General features: G+C 46.2%; 1 protein-coding gene across 1 annotated transcript in view; it reads left to right on the top strand.

The window, feature by feature from the left end:
- ANTXR1 (ANTXR cell adhesion molecule 1) overlaps positions 1-14,602 on the top strand; it is a 214,224-nt gene that overhangs the window by 132,148 nt on the left and 67,474 nt on the right. Inside the window, exon 14 of the mRNA XM_040623392.1 lies at positions 14,397-14,438. Coding sequence (XP_040479326.1) covers positions 14,397-14,438 — 42 coding nt within the window. The remainder of the gene's footprint in view (positions 1-14,396; positions 14,439-14,602) is intronic.

Here is a 14,602-nt window from a genome sequence, read left to right as displayed (position 1 = left end):
GGAAGCTAAGTGGTGTTTTCAGTACTTAAGCCCTCACAACCGCTTTATTTTGAGGGTAAAAAAAAAACCCATGAGTCAGCCAAGGTGCTTTCTATGGTGATTTAAAAACAAGCACATTTTCAAGTCTGAAATTCTGAGGAAAAAAAACCAAACCAACGAGCCTTTGCAGTGGGCTCTTAAAGAAAGGGGTGGCCAGGGGTGGCGGTAATGGTGGCGGCTGGCCGGCCTTGAACAGCAGGTCTCCTATTGTAGTAGGCCTCACCCCACTCACCCGGTCCCCTTCATTCTCAAAAACAGGTACTTCTGGGTGGGGACGGCTAGGAACAATAGTACGGATGGAGGTAGCGCTCCATCGCTTACTAGCTGTGTGATCTTGGGCAAGTTACGTAACCTCTCTGTACCTCAGTTTCCTCAATTGTGTAAGAAAGAGAATAAGAGCGCTGACCTCATGGGTAGATGGCGAAGCCTAAAAGAGTTCATGCGCATACTGCTTAGAGCAGTACCCTGCACACAGTAAATGCTGGGCAGTGTTATCAATACTAAAAACTAGTTACTATAATAGGAATATATTCCCGAATTCCATAGCATTCCATTTATACTGGTGGGAAATGTCTCTTCTTTCTAGTTTTATTGCAATATCATTGACACACAACATTGCATAAGTCGAAGGTATACAACATAATTTGATAGATGTATCTATTGCAGAATGTTTACCATAATAAGTTTGATTAACATCCGTCATCTCACATAGTTACAAATTTTTTCCCTTGTGTTGAGAACTTTTAAGATTTACTCTCCTAGCAGTTCTTAGCAACTATCCGATATACCATACAGTCTTCTTTACTTTGGTCACCCTACTGTGCATTAACATCCCCCTTCACCCAATTCCCCCACCTCCCACCCCTCCAGCCCCACCTCTGGCAACCGCAGATATGATCTGTTTCTAGTTGTGTTTTGTTTTGTTTAAATTCCACATGTAAGTGACATCACACAGCGCTTGTCTTTCTCCGTTTGACTTATTTCACTTAGCATAACGCCCTCGAGGTGTGTCCAGGTGGTTGCAAACGGCAGGAGCTCCTTCTTTGTCCGGCTGAACACTATTCCGTTGTGTATGTGTACTGCGGTTTCTTTATCCGTTCACCCGCGACGGACACTTGGGTTGTTTCCACGTCTTGGCTAGTGTAAGTAATGCTGCAGTGAACACAGAGGTGATACTACTTCAGAATCATGATTTATTTCCTTGGAGATCTACCCAGAAGTGGGACTGCTGGATCATATGGTAGTTCTATTTTTAATTTTTCACGGAACTTCCACGCTTCAATTTACATTCCCACCAACAGTGCACAAGGGTTCCCTTTTCTCCACATCCTCGCCAGTGTTTGTTATCTTTTGTCTTTTGATGATCGCCGACCCTTCTAACTGGTGCGAGGTGATATTTCATTGTGGTTTTAATTTCCAGGGAAATATCTCTGAATTAATGTCTTTCATTACTGGAAGCAGTGTCACCCCAGGCCAGATTGTTTTGCAATATTCAAAATATTTTTCAATGAATTTATCTGCTTAAGCCCATGTTGCTTTGGAAGGTGGCCAAAATATGTTAATGTGATCTGATTTTGTAAGTCCCAAAGGATTTCTTTACAAGGCAAGATCTTGGAGATTAATTTTCCTGTTTATGATGTCTATAAAAACTGCCCTCACCCCTATTTCTGAAAGCTGGCCAGAGCTGTGATGCTTGGTATGCCCCCAAAAAACTACTTGTTGACCACTGGCTTTCTTGAAGAGTGATGATGTCTGAGGAGAGAGGATAAAGTCATGTGTTTTCTAAAGGGAGTACACAGGAAGCAGGGCAAACATCAGCTCCCTGCCCCCATACCCATCCCGGGATCCTGGTTCCGAGGATGCAAGACGTTTCTCTCCTTTGAGGGACAGCACCTCTACCCACAGTTGTGGGACTGGCAGAGGGCATCCTTGTGAATGATGGTCCTGAAACCTTCCTCTGTCACTCCCCCTGCCCTGCCCCAAGTGCAGGAAATGCCCCATGACCTGGTACGAAAGCTGCATCGTGATGAGGGCAAACAGCCAGGGAATAGAAGAGTCTCGTGACATGTGGAGTATGAGAGCTTGTCTGTGCTGCAAAGTTTTCTCCAGGAATGATGTACAAAATATTTAACAACCTTATAAGGCTCCCCACCCCAACTGAGCCAAACATTAACCCTTTCATGGCTGGCTAAGGGGCAGGGGTAGGGGGCAGTCCACAAAATCCTGGAATAGAAGGGCGGGTACTCAGGTTGCTATGTACTGATCATAAAGAGCATTTTAAAATGTAATGACAAGTATGACCAGACCAGACATAGTGGGTACTATCAGGCCTGCCCTCTGCCTCAGCATCCTTGCTTCCTGCTGGCCCTGTCTGGAAGAAGAAATGTGAAGGGTGACCAGCGCTCCCCGTTGCATTTTGTCTTTCCTACAGGACCCCACTCCCATCTGGGCTTTATCTTCCAGCTAGATGGAACCTGGGGTAACTTATTGCCCCTGTAGCAGAGTAGCATCTATCAGTCATGACTGATGGAGAGAGAGAAGTAATTGGCCAGATCCTGGATCAAAACCTATTAGTGTTTCCCAACCTGGCCCTCGGGATCCCCAGGTACACCTTTGGCTTCTGAGATTCCTACATGTATTCACTGGCACAAAAACACCCACACTGAGGGAGACTGAGCACGCCAGACTTCTTTGCATTTTCAAAAAGGAAATCCAAGGGCCAGTATTTTACCAGAAAGAAATAAAGCCCTGCCTCAGTCCCACAAGGGGCATCACGGTACCAAGTCAGGTGCTGGCCACTCCATCTACTCATAAGTTTGGGCCAGTATTATTGAAATCTCTCAACTGAACTCAAAAAAGAAGATTAGGAAATGAAAATAAGAAGAGGCTCATTAAAAAAAGAGCTGAAATATATTAGAAGAGTAAATGTTTTGAATGGCTTGAATGTGTAGAGAAAAAAGTCAACAGTGAATCAGTGATATGAGAGCACGGAACTATTCTAGAAATTCAGGGAGTCCTGCATTTCAGACATTACATGGATGTTACATGTAATGTTTGATATGTATCACATTGCATAACAAGGGGCGCCTGGGTGGCACAGCGATTAAGCGTCTGCCTTCGGCTTAGGGCGTGATCCCGGTGTTACGGGATCGAGCCCCACATCAGGCTCCTCCGCTAAGAGCCTGCTTCTTCCTCTCCCACTCCCCCTGCTTGTGTTCCCTCTCTCGCTGGCTGTCTCTGTCAAATAAATAAATAAAATCTTTTTTTAAAAATTGCATAACAAAAGACATTTATATCCGTTTCTTAAATAAAATCATAGAAATGTGCCCGTGTTATTGGGAGGTTAATGGCATGTCAGGAACCCCAGGTGAAAAGATCTTGCCATATTTTGCCAGATGAAAAAACTCTGGAGGTTGGTTGTATAACCATGTGAATAAATTTAACACTACTGAACTATACACTTAAAAATGGTTAAGATGGTAAGTTTTAGCTTATATGTTTTTATCACTATTAGAAAGAAAACAAAAGAGATCCTGCTATAAAGTTACAATTAAACCGTGCTATTTAGCTGAGATCAAATCATTATATTTCTGTTCAAATAAGGGCAAATATTGTTATTCAGTTTGTAGGGAAAGGGTAGTGTGCATGTATCCAGAGTTTCTCCCTACAGAAGCGAAATTCTGCTCTCTTTTGTTTTTAATGCCTCTGTAGGTATCTTATGAGCAGTTTTAAAGCGTGTATAAAAGCCCATGTTTAATTCACTTTATTGAGTTTCAAGAAGAGTTCAACAAATTAAGTCCCTTCGACATCTCCAGTGACAAATTGGAAGGGACCAAAATTAATCAAGAACCTGATATGCCTTCTTGAAATAAAAATAAAGTCTTCAAAAATAAAGTCTTTCCACACCTTTAAGCATAACATTTAGTCGGTAGGGCCAGACAGCCAAGCTTAACACCAGCCAAGGGATTTACTGATCGTTTGTTTAATAGAAACCCGACTGGTACGAGCAGCTGCTTAGCCATGCATCTCGGGCCTAGACTCCTCATGCTTTCTGGATCTCTTTCGAGCCTCCACCCATTCCCATCTGGACACTCCTCACTCTGCAGCTTACGAGATTATTCCTGACCGGCATACAGAGCTCTGCCAGGGCCTGCCCTCACCTCTGGAGCTCCGCACCACACAGCCCACACACCCAGTCTGTTCTCGTCTCTACCTGGCTTCGTGCCTCCCCTTGTCCCTGCCAGGCTGGCCTTGCCACTTGCCTTATAACCCAGGCACCACGAGCCCCATGCCTGCTGGGTGGAATGAGCAGACCTGAGCTGTCATTCAAGACAACTGGGTTCCAATAGATACCCCCCTCTTCACTCACAGGATCGGGCAAATCCCCTCACCTTGATTTCCTCATCTGTAAAATTTAAACGTTGGAACCATATTGCCTCTAAAGTTGCTTCTTTACATTCTTACCTCCTATAAGTGAATCTACTCCTCCCTTTCAAGATTCCCTGGCCCGTGGTTCTCAAACCTGGTTACACATCCGAACGACCTGAGGATTCTATTATGTAAGTAATCCGGGACAGCATTTCCAAACTATGTCCACAGGACAGTGGTACCTACAAGATGTGAGTAGGCATACTTCGGGCCAGGGGTATTTAGACCATGAGTTTGAAAGACACCATTAAACTAAATTGAATAACGGTCTTCACTGTAGGACACCTCCGAGCGTTTAATAAGATAATTTGTGTTGCGAATGTCCAAACCTATTTTGACCCTGGAGCCCTTCCTTAGCCTGTCCCTATCCCCCCGCCCTTCCAAATACCTATTAATGTACTGACACCTGGAAAGACATGAGTATTCTACCAAATAGTGTCTGGGAAACATAGTCCCAGAGAATGCTCAAGCAGCGGAAAGAGCAGATTCCTGAGCTCTGAGGTGTGGCCTCTTTCCTGGCCCGCTAGAACAAGATTGACATGCTGTGAACATCATCAAGCCTTCCTCGTTCCCTGGGTGCCCTGCTCAGATCCCATAGGCACAACTTGTGGCTGGAGTCGTCTTGCCCATAACCTAGGCAGACCAGACACTCCTCCCCCAAGCCTCAGGAGATCTGAATTCATGGATTGCTTTTAACTGTTTCACTTAAGAGAGTTTTGCAGTGACGGTGACATATCATCGAATGGAGAATATGCAGAGCTATTCTTTTAAGTTACCATGTGAGCCCCGGAGGCCCGATCAACTGATGTGAAAATGCCTGTCCCTCACTACTCTCATTTTAGTTACTGAGGCATTGGGAGAGGAGACTTAGAGGGCCAAAAACATTTGAAATTTGAGTCCCAGATGCAAAAAAGAAAAAAGTTGACCTCATTTCTATGACAATTTCTTGTACTACATTCTAGATCTGCACCCTTGGCACTACAGCCTCTGCTTGACTACAGTGTCCAATTACTGGATCCGGGCGGTACTTGGCCGGCACGAACCCACTCCGATCAGCTGTGAGGTTTCCGTGACATTTGTGTTGTTCGTAGAGTAGAAAGATCCACTTATCTGCTGTTAGCTAGCGTTTCATACTTCCTGGATGTCTTCCACATCAGGTTGCCCATTTTCCCTTGGCTTTTGTAATTTTAATGAGAAGAATAGTTATGATAAAGTTAGTCTAGAATTTAAAGCACAAGAGCAAGCCTCCCCTTCTACCTGTGATATTAATGCCCTTGTTAGATGGCTTTCGGAGCTCGACTGGCCTTTCTTCTCTGCACAGCTCTGTTCTGAGGGCTTCTCCTCGCACAGAACCTATGAGGCCAGGAGGCAGCTGAAGAGTCGGTGCTAAGAGATTAACCCAGAAGTCTCGGGATAAGCAGTGTTTTAAATCTAAGGCCCCAAAAAACTTTAGCCATCTAAATACAATATTTATTTGAGCCAACCCCTCTGAGCATGCAAGAAACAATCATTTGTGAAAAAGAAATTACTCTTGACAGTGATACAGTGAGGACTACATAGCAAAACAAAGGGGGAAAAAAAACTCCTAGAAAAAAATGTAATAAAAGTTGTTTCAAATACATAGCCAGGCTCATAAGAGAATAGAAGACGTTTCCAGGGCCAAAATAAAGAAGGATCTGGAAATCAGACGGTTGGCTGACCCTAAAGCAGTGGCTGTCTGAGGGGCAGGAGATTTTTTTGATCTCAATAACCTAGACATTTGTTTTAATAGCCTTATATAGGGATGCCTGGTGGCTCAATTGGTTAAGTGTCTGCTTTCGGCTCAGGTCACGATCCCAGGGTCTGGGATTGAGTCCTGCATCAGGCTCCTTGGAGCCTGCTTCTCCCTCTCCCTCTCCCTCTGCTCCCTCTGCCTGATGCTCCCCCTGCTTGTGCTCTCTCTCTGTCTCTCTGAGAAATAAATAAAATCTTTTTTAAGAAATAGCCTTACATAGGCCCTTCAAAGTGTGGGAGTTGAAATGGAGGCTTCTGCCTGAAGCTGGGAACTTGTGCAAAAGGATGGGCCGTGGGTCTGGGGTATGTGTGTGTGTGTGTGTGTGTGTCCCCTTAAAGATGCAGAACGATAACCTCTCAGTTTTAGAATGCAAATGTATCTTACTTGTGGTTCTGTAAAGTGCACACTAGGAAAAGTGGTCAGTGTGGAAGTACTTAGGAACCTGCAGAAGGAAACTCAAATCCTCTCTGGCAGGTGGAGCCCTCAGCCCAGTCCTCACAGGATTCCCTCAGGTAAATGCAATGTCCCCATGAGCTCACAATCCAAAATTACCCAAAACCCAAGGAATATTATTACTCAAGATTCCTTGAGGTTTTCCAATACATATGGAAAGCACAGAGACCAAACATTAGATAAGGAAGTCAGGCCCAGTCAGGAGTTCCTGTGTTCTCTCCACAGTTAGCAATGGCTGTTACGTACATGGAAGGTTCTCCAAATACCATCATTTCTCCTATAATATGCGTTCCTACTGCATTATGGAATTTTGGCCCCACAAAAATAACAGGACTCATGGGGGACACGAGTTGAGAGCAGCACATTGAAAACTGTGCAGTCGAATAAAACATACCACTAAAAAAATTAATAATAAACTCAGTAAAAATTCCACCATTTTAAGCATATTAAGCCCCTAATTTAAATTATGCTACAGTAAATACACCACTGTGCCTTGATTTGTAAAAATAGACACACGAAGTTTCCTGGTGCCGTGAGTGTGATGTAGCACCGTGGCTTGGAGTTACGGAGACAGGACGGAAGGAAGGACATTCCTGGGACAAAGTGTCACGACACCAGAGGTGGATGGCTGTGACTCATTGTCTTGTTATTCCTTCTGCACCAGCTTAAAATAGGAATCCAGCTTCTGCTGTTTTGCCAGGTTCTTCTTTTCATAACAAAAAAGACTGTTGGTGTGGCTCTAAGTAAGACCGAACGCCGTGGAAGTGCTACTCTGCTGCTCGTGGCCTTAGAGCCTTTTCTTCAATCCATGGCGCACGCCTCTAACCCTCTTGAAAGCAAATGGTGGCTCCCATTCAGTTCCATGCTCCTTTCTTTTCGTTCTTCAGTGTGGCCTCTGATGAAGCTCAGTGTGGGCACCTTCACTCGCATTGGTCTCACGATGCCCCGTCTTCTCTCATCTCCTCACAAGCTGCTCCTCCACACGTGTAAGCCTCTCCTCCTTCACCCAGTCCCTGGGCTCTTATGACCAGGACACGCACTCGTGTTGAGGAGGCCATAGTAAATGCTCTCATGAGGAAAAGCACAGAGGCTCAGGAGCACGGTGTACACTGGCATTGAACCAGGGTGGATGCAAGTGAGAAAACGGATGTGGTGTGTGGGGCTTTGTGTTTCCCTCCCAGGTCACTGATGGCAGCCGGGCAACATCTCACGTTCACCCGATGCTACTCAGCGGCACCAAACATAATCCCCTCACACTTCAAAAAGGTTAATGTAATGTTATATGTTATATGATTTTTACCACACAAAAAGTTATTATATTTATATTTTATATATTTATTTATATTTATTTATATTTTATATATGTATATATATCACCTTCTCCTTTATCTCATGAAAAATCAAATTTTGAGGTAACATGATCTCACAGTTTACTGATTTTATGCCCAGTTTACCTACCACATATGAACAAATTCACGTATTACACGCCTGTATTGCAACAAAAGGGACTGTGCAGGTCAACTTCAAATTTTCAGGAAGCCTTTTTTTTTTTTTTTACAGATTTTATTTATTTATTTGACAGAGATAGAGACAGCCAGCGAGAGAGGGAACACAAGCAGGGGGAGTGGGAGAGGAAGAAGCAGGCTTCCAGCAGAGGAGCCTGATGCAGGGCTCAATCCCAGAACGCTGGGATCACGCCCTGAGCCAAAGGCAGACGCTTAACCGCTGTGCCACCCAGGCGCCCCTAGGGAAGTCTTATCAGAAATTCAGTTTGGGACACAATGCTTGGAAAGTGGATTCTTGAACTACACGCAAGTGAATTGACTTGGAGGCTGGGGTTAGGGAATAGAATGGGGTATAGATGTGTCCAGTAAAGTACTGTAATTAATATAAATTCAGCCTATGACCCTAAAGAGAGCCTCATGATTCATCTAAGTGTCACAACCGACGCTCAGCGGTTGGCACTAGTAGCGTATTAACTACTAAAGAAGCATCTATGTGGACGATCGAGAGACAGGAGATCAGCCCTGAGTCTGGTATCACCGGGATGCTTATTGGAGGGGCAGGGAAGTTTAGAATAGTGAGGAATGCTTCCTTTACATTTTCCTCCATAGGAAAGCACGCCCGTCCTTCCCAGAAATAGTGACTGAGTAACAAGCACTGGGCCACATGTCAGGAGACAAAAGCTGGCCAAGTACGCCCATGTCTTCTGGAGACTGAGGTTCAGTGCGGAAGAAAGATGCAAACACAGTTCATTGCGTTAACTGCCAAGGGTGCCGACCGTGAAGGCTAAGATCTGTGTCCCTAGCTCCCAGGGACCTGTGTGGCTGGGACTGCTTCAGGGCTGGGCCCAAGAGTCCAGGCATGGCCAGCTCTGCACACAGTGAGCACGAATGCTCACTAGAGAAAGCCAGAGAGTGCCTGCGAGCAGAGCTGCGAGTTTCCTCCAGAAACAGTTCTGTGTCTTCCCCAACACACTGCCATGGGGGCTATGGAGACCCCATAGTTCCTGACAATCACGCAGGGGACACCATAATTTTTAGACTGAGACCTTTTTGAAGCCAGTGTTTCCAATCAGCCATAAGCAACTCTCAACCAGAATGTCTGGCCTGAAGCAGCAACATGCCCCCACATATCTAGTTGAGGATAGCATTGTTAGAAATAAGCTAACTCAGAATTCTCAAAGCGTGGTCCATGGACCAGGAGCGGAAGCATCATGAGAATTCATTAGAAATGCAAAGACCCAGGGGCGCCTGGGTGGCTCAGTCGGTTAAGCGTCTGCCTTTGGCTCAGGTCATGATCTTGGGGTCCTGGGATCGAGCCCCACATCGGGCTCCCTGCTCAGCAGGAAGCCTGCTTCTCCCTCTCCCTGTGCTTGCTGCTCCCCCTGCTGTGCTCTCTCTGACTCTCTTTCAAATAAATAAATAAATAAAATCTTTAAAAATAAAAAATAAATAAATGGAGCATCTAGTGAGCCAGTGTGGCTACCATCTGGGAAAAGGAAGAGGCGCCTGTGTTAAAAACTGGGTAGATTGCATTCTGCATTCCATTGCACGGGGCGGCAGCAGTAAAGTTAGCAAGGGCAAACAGAGTGGCAAAGATCAGAACATACAAATTAGGAGCAAAACTTGAATACTTCTGGACGAAAAAAAAAACAAGCAAAATAAACTCACCAGGTGCTTTATTTCACCTTAACATTTTATAAAATTAATTTTAAAAGAGAGCATTAGAGAGACCTAAACAGGTGAACTTGATTCATAAATTCAGAGCAAATTTCCCAGGTATCAAAGAGGACCTGGGTATATCTGATCTTCCGACTGTGTTCATGCCACGCCAGCTCTTTCTCCACATCGTCATTACCATGTCCAATAGCCAGACTCAGGGGTGTATGCAAGACTGTAATTTGTTTTGACTCAATGAGAAGTTGCCAGTAAGACTTCAGTTTAATAAGATTCTACCTGATCTTTTCTTTCCTTTATCCAGACAACAGTCTTTGTCAAATCTGGCCCTATCTCATGTCTCTCTAAACAAACATGGCTAAAACAGATGAGAGGGGCGTAGGGGCATTTCTCCCAATTCACAGCAGAGACAGTTTCAAGAAATTCCCAGATAGCAAAGAGACACAAATAGAATTCAGAAGTCCACATTCTATCTCATTTTTCTTATCCCCTCCACCACACCAGTCCAACCATCAATGCGGAAGGATCTCTAGGGCAGTTCTCCCAAGGAAGTAAATGGTCACCTTCTGCCCATTCAAAATATCCAAGCTAAAGATGCTAGTAAGTGGAAAAGTGGTGCTGGCCTCTGGAGGAGAAGTACAAAAAGTGTCCCCAGATTTACCCTCCATCCTGCCATTCAGTTCCACCATGTTATCCTATAAATATGTTCATTGAGCGGTGTTCTCCTTTTAAACATTTTATTATTAAGGAGCTCTTTGATCTTACCATCTTCTGTTTTTCCCTCCTAATGGGGAAAGATCTGATGAGCCCACTCACAACAAAGAGGAATCTCCCAGAACCTTCTAAGAAGGGAAGTAAGCCAAATCAAGCCTATGCTTGGCAGTGCTCAATGCTGATTCCAGCGCATTCTAGTTAGAAATAAACACTTGCTAGTCATACTAGTTGGAAGCAAAGAACTGTTGAATTCATCTGTTAATTATAATTAAAAGTGCTACAAAAGACGCTGAGTTCTATGAGATCCCATAAAGGGGAACTTGCCTGGACTGTGAGGTCAAGGGGCGACATCTTTGAGGGAAGGTGTGTTTACTGGTGATCTCTCTGGGTTGATGAGTCAATGAGTTGGTGTTAACCTGGTTATGTGCAGGCACAGGGAAAAAGCAGGGTGGGATAGAAACCATTTAGTCTACAAGTGAGACGCAGCAGGGTGCATGGAAGGAGCAGGAAGGTGACCAGCAGGCTGAAGTGCAGAAAGTGAAGGGGAGAGTGAAGAAGGGTGGGGTGGAAAGGTGGGGGCCACATCACGCAGGCCGGGTGGAGGTGGGGCAGTTGGCGTTTTATCCTGTGGGTCCCGGGCCCGTCTGTGTAGCAAGGCTCCAGTGGTACCGCAGGCTCGAGAGCGACACGGGGTGTTGCCCAACTGCTCTCCTAGGCATGGGCTCTGGCCCTCTGAGGGTTGGGGTGGAGATGGCTGACGTGTCCCCATGCTCAGAGCATTCCTTTGGGTGGCCCGTGTGCTGGTCTTGGCACAGGCATTTGGCTCACTCACAGACAGCCAGTCTAGCTTCATGACTTGGAATAATCATGTAATGACTTCAGCGTCGCCTGTCTGGGTCATTCTTTGAAACGCTCTCCTGCTGTCCCAAGGGAGGACTGGTAGTGGTGGAGCTTGAAGCAATAGGAAGGCTTCCTCCTCATTCCTGCTCAGTACCACCAGGCACCCAACTAGTAAGGCCAGATTACGGGTGCCTCATCCTATTTTCCTGAGCATGGTGGCATTTTTCCAGAAGCTCAGGTGCCCATTTACAGTGTGTCAGCATGGAACCTGGATTACAAATTAGTCCACCTTTGATTAATACTCGATACATTGTGTATTTTGGCATTGTCTTGTGGGTCCCCCTTGGGACATAGCTGGAATTAGAATTCAGTAAACTCAAGAAGTGACCCTGAATGGCAACCACAGTTGGGTTGGTTTGAATGGTAGGCCACTTGGTGCTGCACTTCCTGGCTGATGTCACGTGCATACACATATGTGATGAGACATCCTGCTGCTGACAGCCTTGAAGTCCCTGGCCACTCTCAAGCCTCCTGACCACTGTATGAGCACCGGCCTCCTATCTTACTTGTGGAAACCACCACGCATAGTCATTAGTGTATCAGTATATGCAGGGGGTTAAATGAAACCTTCGTTAAAGGGGTAATAAAGGCAAGAGACAGAGAAAGGAGAAAAGAAAGAAAGGGAGGGGAGAATAATAATAATAATAATAATAATAATAATAATAATAGCGTGCACCATTTACTGAACACCCACTCTCTACCAGATGTTTTACAAACATTATTGCTCATCATGACTCTACAAGGTTACATCATTCCCATTTAACAGATTGGAACAGTAGAGCCCAGGGAGGTTCAAGGACTTGTCAGATCTTCACAATCAGAAAAAAGCAGGTCTGGGGTTCCCACTGGACAATGACACTATGCTTCCATGTGGTGAGGGAGGAAGCTGGCAGCGCTGTGAAGACAAGAGCCCAGCTGCTCTGCACGGAACCTCTACGTACCCAGCGTCCTTGCCATGCACACTGCCCACAGCACTTTTGTCAACATCTGTCTGTGTTTCCTCAGTATCCTGCTCTCCCTCTCACGCCCCTCCCAACCCTGCCCTAAGAGAAAAGATGCATGCCAGATTGGTGTCCCCAGCTCCTCACCTCTCCCTCCAGTTTCGGGCCATTTCCTGTTTTAAAATCATCCCTGCCTCTGGGGTGATAGGAAGTCAGCATTGGACAGTAATGGCCCGCCCCAGAGTTTCCCTTAAGGAATTCGGAGCCAGTGTTGAGTGGGTGAGCAAAATCATGGCTTCATGCTTTCCAAAGACCTTCAGCAGGCTTCCCACAGTGGCCAGGAAGTGGGGGCAGATGAAACGACAGCTTGAAAGCCCTGGAGGCCTTAACCTCTGCCTCTTAATTAATTGAATACCATCCTTTTAGATGGCTGGAGTGGCTGTTTCCTGGCTGGTGTTAATACAACCTCAAGTCAGCAGCCTGTCTCAACATACAGAGATGATCTCACAGATCATGGCAGTGTGGGTGACAGCAGTGGGGATCGGAGCCCGATGAGGTCCCCAAATCATCCAATCACGGAGACATGTGTTCAGGAGGGAGAGGTGAGGAAGACCTTGATGCCTACTAGGCAGCCAGGTCAGCAGCCAGGCGAGCTCTCCAACTAGAAGAGTAAGGATCTGGTCGGCCCTGTGGGCAGGGCCTGAGCACCCAGGCCAAAGTGAGCCCGGCCAGCCCTGGCACGAGGACATCAAGAGATATAGAATGACCTTTGTATTTACCAGAATTCTCTAAGGAAAAGACTGCATGTAGGGGACCCAACATTCTTTTTTTTTTTTTAAAGATTTTATTTATTTATTTGACAGAGATAGAGACAGCCAGCGAGAGAGGGAACACAAGCAGGGGGAGTGGGAGAGGAAGAAGCAGGCTCATAGCGGAGGAGCCTGATGTGGGGCTCGATCCCGGAACGCCGGGATCATGCCCTGAGCCGAAGGCAGACGCTTAACCGCTGTGCCACCCAGGCGCCCCGGGACCCAACATTCTAATAAGCTTGGGGTGACAGGAGGGAGCCTCGAGGGGCATGGTGGAGTCGCAGTAGATAATGGCCAAGCTGCTTTGTAAAAGGCTCTAAATTAAATTACTGCAAGGGCTTTCCTTGTATGCACGAGGCGTGCCAACTGGGGACAAGCAGGAGGAGAAGCTGCTCACGGTCACCCAACTGTCCTCCTCCCGTGTGTCATTCATCCTCTCATTGGTTAGAAGGGGTTCCAGATTGCTTTCCCGGCCCCGAGCGTCTGCATCTCTCTCTTGTTCAGCACCGATGATGGGGAAGTTGCAGAATACACTCTTATAATACTGTAATGTCAATCTTTGTACCCCTTGAGAGTCAGAGCCCTAAAAGAAATCCCTGGTTACCCCTCTTTTGCTGCCCTCTGTCAAGAACTGGTCTGCCTGACCATCACACCCTCCCTCCTTGGGCAGGTACCATCTGGGGCCAGTGGCAGTTAACAAGACTGCCAACGGCCTGAGTGTGGTGCATGCCTGACTCATCTCTGCAGCACCGTCTTCTCTTCTGTTGTGCATAGTCCTTTGTCACGTGTGTAGATGTTTGGCTGGGTAGATAAATGATTTCATGCATGAATAACTGGGTGACTATATGAGTGAATACATTTGTGAGATAGCTACCTGGGTAATGAGAAATGAAAGATGAAACTGTCACTTGTGGAACATTTTTTTCTCTACATAAAACAGATACAATTGAAAACACAACCTCCAGTCTGGATCAGGCTCTAACTAACTGAGCTATTCGGCCCAGAAAGACACATCATGGCATTGACTCAGCCTTTCTTGCGTGGGCCCATCACGGTGGTAATTATGGCCACACTACCAAGGCCCTTCTGGAGAACAGGCCTCTTAGAAAGCAGGTGGCTGGAGATTTCCACTGACTTGTTCTGTTTTTTTTCTTTTCAGATTATCAAGGAGGTCCCTCCACCCCCAGCTGAGGAGAGTGAGGTAAGTGACCAGAGCGGGGTGCAGCCAGATGGAGAGGGTGGTAAGGTGGAGCAGAGAGCTGGCTGGGCTGGCCCGGGACTCAGGCCCCTGAAAAGCAGAGCTAAGTCAGGCCCAGGCCCCCACTGCATCGGAGGGAGAAGGGAGGGAAGTCTTGGGTCCTTTCC

The sequence above is a fragment of the Ursus maritimus genome, unplaced genomic scaffold (genome assembly GCF_017311325.1).
Source record: "Ursus maritimus isolate PB19 unplaced genomic scaffold, ASM1731132v1 scaffold_6, whole genome shotgun sequence".
In the NCBI taxonomy this organism is placed as follows: Eukaryota; Metazoa; Chordata; class Mammalia; order Carnivora; family Ursidae; genus Ursus; species Ursus maritimus.
This window is presented reverse-complemented; position numbering and strand designations above follow the sequence as displayed.